The sequence below is a fragment of the Oncorhynchus mykiss genome, chromosome 9, assembly GCF_013265735.2.
Source record: "Oncorhynchus mykiss isolate Arlee chromosome 9, USDA_OmykA_1.1, whole genome shotgun sequence".
Lineage (NCBI taxonomy): Eukaryota > Metazoa > Chordata > Actinopteri > Salmoniformes > Salmonidae > Oncorhynchus > Oncorhynchus mykiss.
Window position 1 is genome coordinate 33,995,069 of NC_048573.1, and position 11,696 is coordinate 34,006,764.

General features: G+C 42.1%; 1 protein-coding gene across 7 annotated transcripts in view; it reads right to left on the minus strand.

Moving 5' to 3' along the window:
- LOC110531948 (dedicator of cytokinesis protein 3) overlaps positions 1–3,940 on the minus strand; it is a 58,574-nt gene extending 54,634 nt beyond the window's left edge. For all 7 annotated transcript variants that reach the window (XM_021615490.2, XM_036987837.1, XM_021615489.2 and 4 more), the window contains exon 1: positions 2,641–3,940. In XM_021615490.2, coding sequence (XP_021471165.2) covers positions 2,641–2,677 — 37 coding nt within the window. In that variant the 5' untranslated portion in view covers positions 2,678–3,940. The remainder of the gene's footprint in view (positions 1–2,640) is intronic.
- Positions 3,941–11,696: the final 7,756 nt, after the last annotated feature.

The following is an 11,696-nucleotide window of genomic DNA, read 5'->3' on the forward strand; positions in this document are numbered from 1 at the left end:
ATTGTATCATGAAGAAGAAAAATTATGTGGATTTATTGAAGCAACACCTCAAGACATCAGTCAGGAAGTTAAGCTTGGTCGCAAATGATTCTTCCAAATGGACAATGACCCCAAGCATACATCCAAAGCTGTGGAAAAATGGCTTAAGGTCAACAAAGTCAAGGTATTGGAGTGGCCATCACAAAGCCCTGACCTTAATCCTACAGAAAATTTGTGGGCAGAGCTGAAAAAGCGTGTGCGAGCAAGGGGGCATACAAACATGACTCAGTTACAGCTCTGTCAGGAGGAAGGGGACAAAATTCACCAAACTTATTGTGGGAAGCATGTGGAAGGCTACCCGAAACATTTGACCCAAGTTAAACAATTTAAAGGCAAGGCTACCAAATACTAATTGAGTGAATGTAAACTTCTGACCCACTGGGAATGTTATGAAAGAAATAAAAGCCTAAATAAAATCACTCAACTATTATTCTGACCTTTCATATTCTTAAAATAAAAGTGGTGATCCTAACTGACCTAAGACAGGGAATTTTTACTAGGTTTAATGTCGGGAATTGTGAAAAACTGAGTTTATATGCATTTGGCTAAGGTGTATGTAAATTTCCGACTTCAACTTATTTCTATATTGAGTTGCACTTGAGCCGTTGCATGTGGAGGTGCAAGGGCATGCCAATGTCAGAGCCACATGAGGGGCAGATGTTTCTGAACCAGAGTGAGAAGTGAATCCAGTCATGTGTACAGCTATTGCCAACTACCATATCACCTCACTACCACCAGATACAACTGTTGGAACTACCTGCAAATCACCTGCTAAGTTTGGGAAGAGGACACGGGGTGAGATACTGTATAGTGATGAAGACATTCACAGAGACGTATTATGTCCAATAAAAAAAACAAGCAAACAAATAATGAGGTTGTCTAAAAGGAGATATTCTATTTTTCATTATTTGGGTTCTACATGTTCTCTTTGTTAGCCTGTGCCCATTAAGATAAGATGGGAGGAATGAGGCCCACAGAGAAGAGTACAGCAGCTTTTAGACAGTATGGTAGAAGTTACCTCTAAAAAAGATCTAGGATCAGATACCGCACTTCGTTGTAAACTGTATAGTAGAAGTTGCCCCAAACGCGGATCTAGGAACAGATACAATTGCCCCAATCCTGACCATTGGGTGGATGAAAAAATGTGTCCCAAATGCAATAGTCAGACTCCAAGTAGATACTTCCAATCAAAACTGAAAACTCAATGTCAGTTTGTAGCTTTCAACATGGGACATGGTTTTCACAAGGACAGCTTCAAATATCAAGCATCAAACCTTAGCAGCAGCCCACAAATCTGATGAATATGATGTGGCTTGTTTACTCTGGCAAAATTCTGAGTAGTAGAGCAAAATGGACACCGCGGGTCTTCTAACAGTGTGCAGTCCTATGCCTCTGGCTGTAGCCTACGCCGGTGTTTTTCAAATCGTGGGCCTACGTACTGGGTTTCACATTTTGTTCTAACCACCACTAACACGCGTGACTATTAGTTGATTAGCTGAATCAGGTGTGTGCACTGCAATGTTGCGCTTACAAAATTGTGCCACCGGAATTGACAAAAGCTGGTCATATTCGCTGCTTTCTGCGTTTCAGCACCCTGGACAGCGACACGCGGTTGGTTGAAGCATAATTTTCAGCACCGCGGACAGCGAAACGAAAAGGATGGCTGGTTAAATCAAAAGGTACAGTACACTGTGTGCTCTCAAACTGTTGCTTCTCTCCCGTTCTCCACCAATGACTTCTCTTTGTTGAACACAAATCAATAGTTCTGGAGTCTGGGTATTTATCGAGCAGTGCAGTGTGTGTTCTGAGCGAACTGATTCAACATGACTCATTCAAATCGCCAGGAACATTTTGCAGATAGTTCCAATACTCCTGATATAAATGACCCATTACCTCTGGGGCTACTAGCACTTTTCACAATGATTCGGCTTGAGCATTATGACATAGTGATTGGAGATCACAGATGGTAGTAGTAGCTAAGTAGTCGTGGCGCTGTGTTACAAATGCCGACAGGTAAGCATGCGCATACTCAGACTCTAGGCTACACCTGTTGGCATAACGCTATCCCATTGCCCCCTCGTGGTTTCCAGTCGAATGCCTTTTCAGATAGGCATTGAAGAGCGTCAGAGCCTATCTGAACACAATTATTGACGCATTTTCAAAACATACAATGTAGCCTAGTATGAATGAATGATAAGCATACTGTAGGACTGGGTTATGGATGGCCACTGGTGATACAGTCAGAGAGGTAGCATGCCTATACTAGGCGATATCATCCCACGCAATAACCGATATTTTACCTTTTCTTATTGTCAGGTTATCCTTAGCCATTAAGCACAGCTGATAGACTTGTGTTTTGTAAGCTATAGCCTCATTACAGGAATTTAAAACACTAGACATTGTGACTGTTTGATGCGAATACCTTACACTTACATATAATAACCTGTATGACCAAACAGGATATCAAATCCGAAGCTGTGATCGTCACAGCGCGTCTTCATAAGAAAATAATCCGTTTTGAATGAGAAAAGTAAATCACATTGAAAATAATTCATTAAAAAAAAGAAGACAAATAGCCAGATAAATACTGAATCGACTCACCAACTCCGATTTTTTCCTCTTCTGTCGGTATCCACATCTTGGGATTTTTGTTATTTTCCCACCTGGAGACCAAGCCTCATTCTGTCGATATCGTGGGAGGATGTGGCTAAATGAAAGCTATAGGAATATCCCCGGCTCTTTGTGTATCGAACGGGACTAGGCTACAACTCGTTAGAAATATAGGCTATTATAGGCAACAACATAAAATGGACCACCAATGTCTTCGCCCGCGGTTCCTTTATCTCCCGGTCTGCTCTGCTCGCTGTGTCTCCTAGTCACACAAGATGCAGTCTCCGTGTCCACCTACCCAATACACACGGTCATCTAAATCTCCAAACGCTATTGTTGCAGCAGCATCTCGATAGGAACGGATTTTTTTTTTTTTTTTTTACGGTTTATTTATGTATTTCCAGGTTAGTCATTAGCCTGTGGTTCATTACCAAGTCGGATTCCCAATGATCAACAACGCCATGATATCGGGTCCCCGCGATTGGGTTGAGTCAGACGATAATTAACACTCGTGATATTGTCCGCCGGTCCAAACTGGTATTGAGGGGCAAGACATTTTCAGAAAACTGCTATATACTGTAAGATGCGCCATCTTCATGGTCGTCACATGACTCGTTTTGTCAATACGGATGTGTTAAGCATTTACAAATGTAATTTGACTGTCGGAGCGCAACTGCATGGCAATTGCATCCATCACTAATTGCACTTTCACTGTCATGGGAAGCCTAGTTTTCATTCTTCCTTAAAATTGAATCTTCAGCTCCTGGGCTAAACCAAGCTGTCCATGCTATTACATCAGTTACTGGAACCAAGACTGAGATGTGGTAGGCTTTCCTTACAGGGTCTGTCAAAAAATGGTTACAGAACCTCTTTATTGGTCTATATACACATTTAAAAAAGGGATCTGCCAGGAGAATGTTATTTCAAATCAAATTGTATTGGTCACATGGCTAGCCGATGTTATTGCGAGTGTAGCAAACACAGTGCATTAATATCTAACAATTACCTAATATACACAAATCAAAGGAATGGAATAAGAATATATACACACAAATACATGCATGAGCATTGACAGAGCTGCATTGTTTCCTAGGAACGCGAAGCGAGGCGGCCATCTCTGTCAGAGCCAGAAGTTCAGTATATACATAGATGAGTAATGCCAGATATGTAAACAATATTAGTGGCGTTATTAAAGTGACCAGTGATCCATTTATTAAAAGTGGCCAATGATTTCAAGTCTATGTAGGCAGCAGCCTCCCTGTGCTAGTGATGGCTGTTTAACAGTCAGATGGCCTTGAGATCTAAGCTGTTTTTCAGTCTTTAGGTCCCAGCTTTGATGCACCTGTACTGATCTCACCTTTTGGGGTTGTAGCGGGGTGAACAAGCAGTGGCTTGGGTGGTTGTCATCTTTGATGATCTTTTTGGCCTTCCTGTGACATCGGGAGCTGTAGCTGTCCTGGAGGGTAGGTAGTTTGAACCCTGTGATGCGTTGAGCAGACCGCACCACCCTCTGGAGAGCCGTATCAGGCAGTGATGCAGCCCGACAGGATGTTCTCATTTGGGCATATGTCAAAGTTGAGGGTTTTAGGTGACAAGGCCAATTTCTTTAGCCTCCTGAGGTTGAAGAGGCGCTGTTGCGCATTCCACCTTCTCCACTGCTGTCCCGTTGATGTGGATAGGGGGGTGCTCCCTCAGCTGTTTCCTTAAGTCCACTCTCATCTCCTTTGTTTTTGTTGACGTTGAGTGAGGTTATTTTGCTGACACCACACTTCGAGTGCCCTCATCTCCTCCCTGTAGGCCGTCTTGTCGTTGTTGTTAATCAAGTCCACTACTGTTGTGTCGTCTGCAAACTTGATTGAGTTGGAGGTGTGCATGGTCACGCAGTCATATGTGAACAGGGAGTACAAGGGCCTATGTTTAATGCATATTAATCAATCAGAAATGGAAAAAGGTTAATCTTATAGTCTATCAATCAACATACATCAATCACTCAGTGAGTAGTAGGCTATTCCTCCCATCACATTGTCACTATTGTTCCCCTGGCTTATGGAGGACATGACAAACTGGTAGGCTGTGCTCAACAACAACAAAAAACACTTGAAAAACAATGTAACTGGGAATTAAAATGACATGGCCAGACTCCAAAATGTCACAATAATGCCTTGTTATCTGAAGGGTGGCCTTTTGTATCCCCACCCAATGGTCCAAATGTGGAATCCGTATACCCTTGACGATATCATGGACAGCAATGGTTTGAGAACATTCCATGAATTAAGACAGACCATTCCTTTTTCTAGATTTACCATTTCGGTCAGCTATGCCCTTGGGAAACCCAACTGCCTAACCATCCAATGATGAGATTTATAAATAAATACATTCTGGGCTCCCAAATGGACAGCTATAATATATTAACAACTTTGGAAAAGCTCATTTGGAGTTAGCCATTAAAAACAGAGGTGTTTTTCCCTACCTTCACCACCTGGGGCAGCCTATCAGCAAGTCCAGGACCCAGTTTCACAGGCCGAGGGTCAGACCCAGGGCCTCAAGCTTAATGATGAGCTTGGAGAGTACCATGGTGTTGAAAGCTGAGCTTTAGTCAATGAACAGCATTCTTACATGGGTATACTTCTTGTCCAGATGGGACAGGGCAGTGTGCAGTGCGATGGCATAGTCTGTGGATCTATTGGGGCGGTATTCAAATTGAAGGAGGTCTAGGGTAGACTGGGTAGACTGGGTTAGGGACAGATTGAATATGTCCGTAAACACACCAGCCAGCTGGTCTGCGCATGCTCTGAGGACGTGGCTAGGGATGCCATCTGGGCTGGCAGCCTTGCGAGGGTTAACACGCTTAAATGTCTTACTCACATCGGCCACGGAGAAAGAGAGCCCACAGTCCTTGGTAGCAGACGAAGAAGGTATTTAGCTTGTCTGGAACCAAGACGTTGGTGTCTGCAACATGTCTGTTTTTCCAAATAAACCATTTCCCAATATATACAGTGCCTTCAGAAAGTATAAAAAGACCCCTTCCCCTTTTCTACATTTTTATACGTTACAGCCTTGTTCTAAAATTGAATAACCCATAATGACAAAGCGAACACAGGTTTAGAAAATTCAACAAATAAAAAAAATCTGAAATACCTTATTTACATTAGTATTTAGGCCCTTTGCTATGAGACTCAAAATTGGAGCTACGGTGCATCCTGTTTCCATTGATCATCCTTGAGATATTTCTACAACTTGATGAGTCCACCTGTGGCAAATTGTGTCGAGGCACAGATCTGGGGAAGGGTACCAAAACAATTCTGCAGCATTGAAGGTCCCAAAATACTCTTCCTAGAGCTGGCTGCCCGGCCAAACTGTGCAATCGGTGGAGAAGTGCCTTGGTCAGGGAAGTGACCAAGAACCCAATGGTCACTCTGACAGAGCTCCAGAGTTCCTCTGGAGATGGAATAACCGTCCAGAAGAACAACAGTCTCTGCAGCACTCCACCAAAATCAGGCTTTTATAGCAGTGGCCAGACTGAAGCCACTCCTCAGTAAAAAAGGCAGATGACAGTCCGCTTGGTTTGCCATAAGGCAACTAAATGACTGACCATGAGAAACAAGAGATTCTCTTGTTTTAGGACACCAAGATTGGACTATTTGGCCTGAATGTCAAGCGTCACGTCTGGAGGAAACCTGGCACCATCCCGATGGTGAAGCATGGTGGTGGCAGCATCATGCTGTGTGGATGTTTTTCCGCGACAGGGAGACTAGTCTGCATTGAGGCAAAGATGAACGGAGCAAAGTACAGAGCGATCCTTGATGACAACCTGCTCCAGAGCTCTCAAGAGCCTCAGACTGGGGAAAAGGTTTACCTTCCAATAGGACAACAACCCTAAGCACACAGCCAAGACAAAGCAGGAGTGGCTTTGGAACAAGTCTCAATGTCCTTGAGAGCCCGAACTTGAATCCGATCGAACATCTCTGGAGAGCTGAAAATAGCTGAGCAGCAACGCTCCCCCACCAACCTGACAGAGCTTGAGAGGATCTGCAGCGAAGAATGGGAGAAACTCCAAATACAGGTGTGCCACGCTTGTAGCGTCATATCCAAGACGACTTGGTTGTAATCGCTGCCAAAAGGTGCTTCAACAAAGTAATGAGTAAAAGGGTCTGAAAACGTATGTAAAAAAAAAAAAATTGTTACTAAGGGGTATTGTGTGCAGATCGATAAGGGGAAAAAACAATTTAATCAGTTTTAGAATAAGGCTGTAACCTAACAAAATGTGGAAAAAGTCAAAAGGTCTGAATACTTTACAAATGCACTGTATGTGTGAAATAATGAATGGAAAATATATGAATATGAAATGATATGAATTTAAATATTGTACCTAACTAGTTCTGTCTTCTACAATTACTGTACAATGTAATCATTGTTGCCCTAGATTGCCTCAAACATATCAGTGGGTTCTTGAATCCAGTCAGCTTACTGCATTCAGAATGGCAGAGGGCTCAAAGAATGTGGTCTTCCTGCCAGTACTGAAACCCATTAAAGTCAGAGGAAAATATATTTTGGGAAACACAACCTAATATTTTTGCCTTGAAAACCAGCACAGCTACCTGGAGTATAACATCATCCTCCTGCCGCCCTGGGTCAGAGCACGATATGCGGAATATCATGCTGTACAGTGAGAACAAATATATTCCAGGTGAAATAACTTCACTGTACATAAAGATTTATAAAAATACAATGATCCGATGATTGAGTCTCAGAATGTTTGATGTGTACAGTCCTGGCCAAAAGTTGAGAATGACACAAATATAAATTTTCACCAAGTCTGCTTCCTCAGTTTGTATGATGGCAATGTGCATATACTCCAGAATGTTATGAAGAGTGATCAGATGAATTGCAAATAATTGCAAAGTCCCTCTTTGCCATGCAAATGAACTGAATCCCCCAAAAAACATTTCCACTGTATTTCAGCCCCGCCACAAAAGGACCAGCAGACATCATGTCAGTGATTCTCTCGTTAACACAGCTGTGAGTGTTGACGAGGACAAGGCTGGAGATCACTCTGTCATGCTGATTGAGTTCGAATAACAGACTGGAAGCTTCCAAAGGAGGGTGGTGCTTGGAATCATTGTTCTTCCTCTGTCAACCATGCTTACCTGGAAGGAAACACGTGCCGTCATCGTCGCTTTGCACAAAAAGGGCTTCACAGGCAAGGATATTGCTGCCAGTAAGATTGCACCTATATCAAGCATTTATCGGATCATCAAGAACTTCAAGGAGAGCGGTTCAATTGTTGTGAAGGCGGCTTCAGGGCGCCCAAGAAAGTCCAGCAAGCACCAGGACCGTCTCCTAAAGTTGAGTCAGCTGCGGGATCGGGGCACCACCAGGACAGGTGAAGACTTTTGGAGGATGGCCTGGTGTCAAGAAGGGCAGCAAAGAAGCCACTTCTCTCCAGGAAAAACATCAGGGACAGACTGATATTCTGCAAAAGGTACAGATTGGACTGCTGAGGACTGGGTTAAAGTCATTTTCTCTGATGAAACCCCTTTCTGATTGTTTGGGGCATCCAGAAAAAAGCTTGTCTGGAGAAGACAAGGTGAGCGCTACCATCAGTCCTGTGTCATGCCAACAGTAAAGCATTCTGAGACTATTCATGTGTGGGGTTGCTTCTCAGCCAAAGGAGTGGGCTCACTCACAATTTTGCCTAAGAACACAGCCATGAATAAAGAATGGTACCAACACATCCTCCGAGAGCAACTTCTCCCAACCATCCAGGAACAGTTTGGTGACGAACAATGCCTTTTCCAGCATGATGGAGCACCTTGCCATAAGGCAAAAGTGACATAAAAAGTGGCATAACTAAGTGGCTCGGGGAACAAAACATCTATATTTTGGGTCCATGGCCAGGAAACTCCCCAGACCTTAATCCCATTGAGAATTTGTGGTCAATCCTCAAGAGGCGGGTGGACAAACAAAAACCCACAAATTCTGACAAACTCCAAGCATTGATTATGCAAGAATGGGCTGCCATCAGTCAGGATGTGGCCCAGAAGTGAATTCAAAGCATGCCAGGGTGGATTGCAGAGGTCTTGAAAAAGAAGGGTCAACACCGCATATATTGACTCTTTGCATCAACGTCATGTAATTGTCAATAAAAGCCTTTGACACTTATGAAACGCTTGTAATTAAACTTCAGTATTCCATAGTAACATCTGACAGAAATATCTTAAGACACTGAAGCAGCAATCAGTGAAAAGTAATACTTGTGTCATTCTCTAAACATTTGGCCACGACTGTACTTACAGATTCTTGCGGTCAGCATGCAAATTATTTGCAATTATGTTCTGGCCCCCCAACACTCAGCTAAAGAAAAATAAAACCAGCCCGTGGCTGAATCTAGTTGATGATCTAGTTGATGATCTCTGATCTAGCTTGACATTTGATTCCTATTCCTACTGACAAAAATAAGAACTGATGTCAACACAATATAATTATGTTTAACATAATTGGCTAGTGACAGCCAGTGAGAGAAAATAGTATGGTAGAGTAGCTTAGTACATTCTGCACCATCTGGGAAAAGCAAACCTGGTATTTTAGAACCTGTAACAGGGGCACAAGAACATTTTAAAATTAACTTTAAAACATTAACCAAACTATACAGTGTGATTTTCTGGCTCTACTTTCATTGAAGTTGATACATAGAAGACATCTAATGAACGCCTTGATTGAAAGACGTTTTACAGATGTTATTGTACACAGTAGTTTAGTACCGTTTGCCCTAATAAGATTGGCTGAGGGAGTGTTTATCCCCCTGTCATACACACGTGCAAACAAGACATACGCAGATAAAATCTCTTCGGTCTCCCTCTCTCTTACACACACACAAAATTCTCTGCTCAAACATAACAGACAGACACTATAAGCTACTCTATTATGGGCAGACACAGAATCAGTCCTCCATCCCAAATACTATATTCACAGACAAGATAGCCTCTGCTTGTAACATCACCCACAGACAGGAATACATCTATTTTTCTATCTTAGACAAGATCCTGCCTGTTTTCAGCATAACACAGACAGCTCCCATGCACTACTCTAGCATGCTCATACAGACCAATACCTCATACATGCACACATTTTTAAATCACTTTTAATCAAAACAAGGTTGTTTTTAGAATGTTATGATTCCATTCTATAATTATCTAAGAACATTACATAATCCAATTTAACATATGGTAACCAATGGTGATGCAACAGCACACCACTGAATTAGCTGATTATATAGCAAATAGCCCATGTCTGTAGACAGAGCATATAGTCTACAATAAATAGTAAGTGAAGTATGAAACAAATGTGTGTATTATAATATCCATAAAATTGGCTTAAATTGGGTATGACAAATGACTAAATCTTTAGTACATTTCTGAGGTATATTCTATACGTTTATGTTCTGGTCGTGAACCCCTGGCTCCTACGTAGGTTAGAGATGAGTGAACTCTTCCATCACAGCAACTGAATTATAGCTTTTGGGTGCATGATGCAGGTCATATATGTTCACACCAGGGCCGTTAATCTCTTAATGTCAATGGGTCAGGGTATTCCAATTTAGGCCTAAAGATGACAGCGCTCAATCTTTAAATTAAATGGGAGCAAAAATACTTTTAGATACATACTGTACAGAACATGTTTCTTATGGCTCGTTAACAAGAGCGCCTCTAACAAAGAAATGAAGAGAGGCAGAAGGAAAATAATGAAATCAAAACTAGGAAAAGATCATGATTCGGGAAGAAAAATCATGATATGTTGGCAATACATGCGAGACCATCCTACATTTGAATCTTGACTGTCTCGTTAAAAAGTAGCAGCAACTGAATAATACAGCTGTGCACAATTTAATACTTACCAGGAATAGCTTCTAAAACCACCCTCCCTTCCACCCAACAAAGTTCAAGGTCAAAACCATAATCCAAACAAAACACACCTCAGCCAAAATACAGTGCGCTTGTTTTGCATAGCCGGGGGAACAATTTTCATTGTTTTGTTTTCAATGGTATCCCTATAACCGGCAGTTTTGAGGGTGGGATTCTGTGTTTTCCACCAGGCTCCTAAATCGCCAATCAAGTGGCAAATTCACCCACCCGGACACCCCTTAATGCAAAACATGTGCACCCAGTGTCTCTGCATTATTGACAGTCAGCAACTAAAACATCATCCAATGCACTTCTGTCAGGGGTGTTCCATGAGAGGACCAAACAAATCCTAAGTGTTGTTATAATATATATAAAAAAATAGGTTGTAGCGAAATAACAACTGAATACCAAGCAATGCCCACTAATGAACCCACCAAAAGATGTTAACCCAGAATGTAAGGTAAAGTTTGCTTTCTGTCTTACAATATAACATTTCCTGTGTGTAGACAGCATAAACCCAATGTTGACATCAAGCACTCAAAATGTAAAATCTAAGCCAAATTCATACACGGTGTAAAAAAATAAAATGTCAGGCATCATTTAAGGCCTCGTTATGTAGACATACACCTACATCGGCAGGGTAGCCTAGTGGTTAGAGCGTTGGACTAGTAACCGGAAGGTTGCAAGTTCAAACCCCCGAGCTGACAAGGTACAAATCTGTCGTTCTGCCCCTGAACAGGCAGTTAACCCACTGTTCCCAGGCCGTCATTGAAAATAAGAATTTGTTCTTAACTGACTTGCCTGGTTAAATAAAGGTAAAATAAAAAAATAAATAAAAAATAAAACATCAATCACGTGCTGACAATATTTGTGGAGTCCACGGTTTTACACTCACTAATGTGAGTACAGTTCCTAAATTGCCAGCATTCAGCATTTTTAAAGAGCACCATGTTTAATCCGTTATGATTACACAGTGAAACCCAGTGGTGTTGGTCATTGATGGCACTATTGTGTGTGGTGTCTTGGTCGTTAGTTACGTTTGTATTGTAGGTGGTGCAGTGGAGATGAACCTGAGGATATGGCTGGTTTAGCTCCACAGATTATCAGCTCTCTGTGTGAGTGTTTGTTTTTACAGTGGCAGGCTCA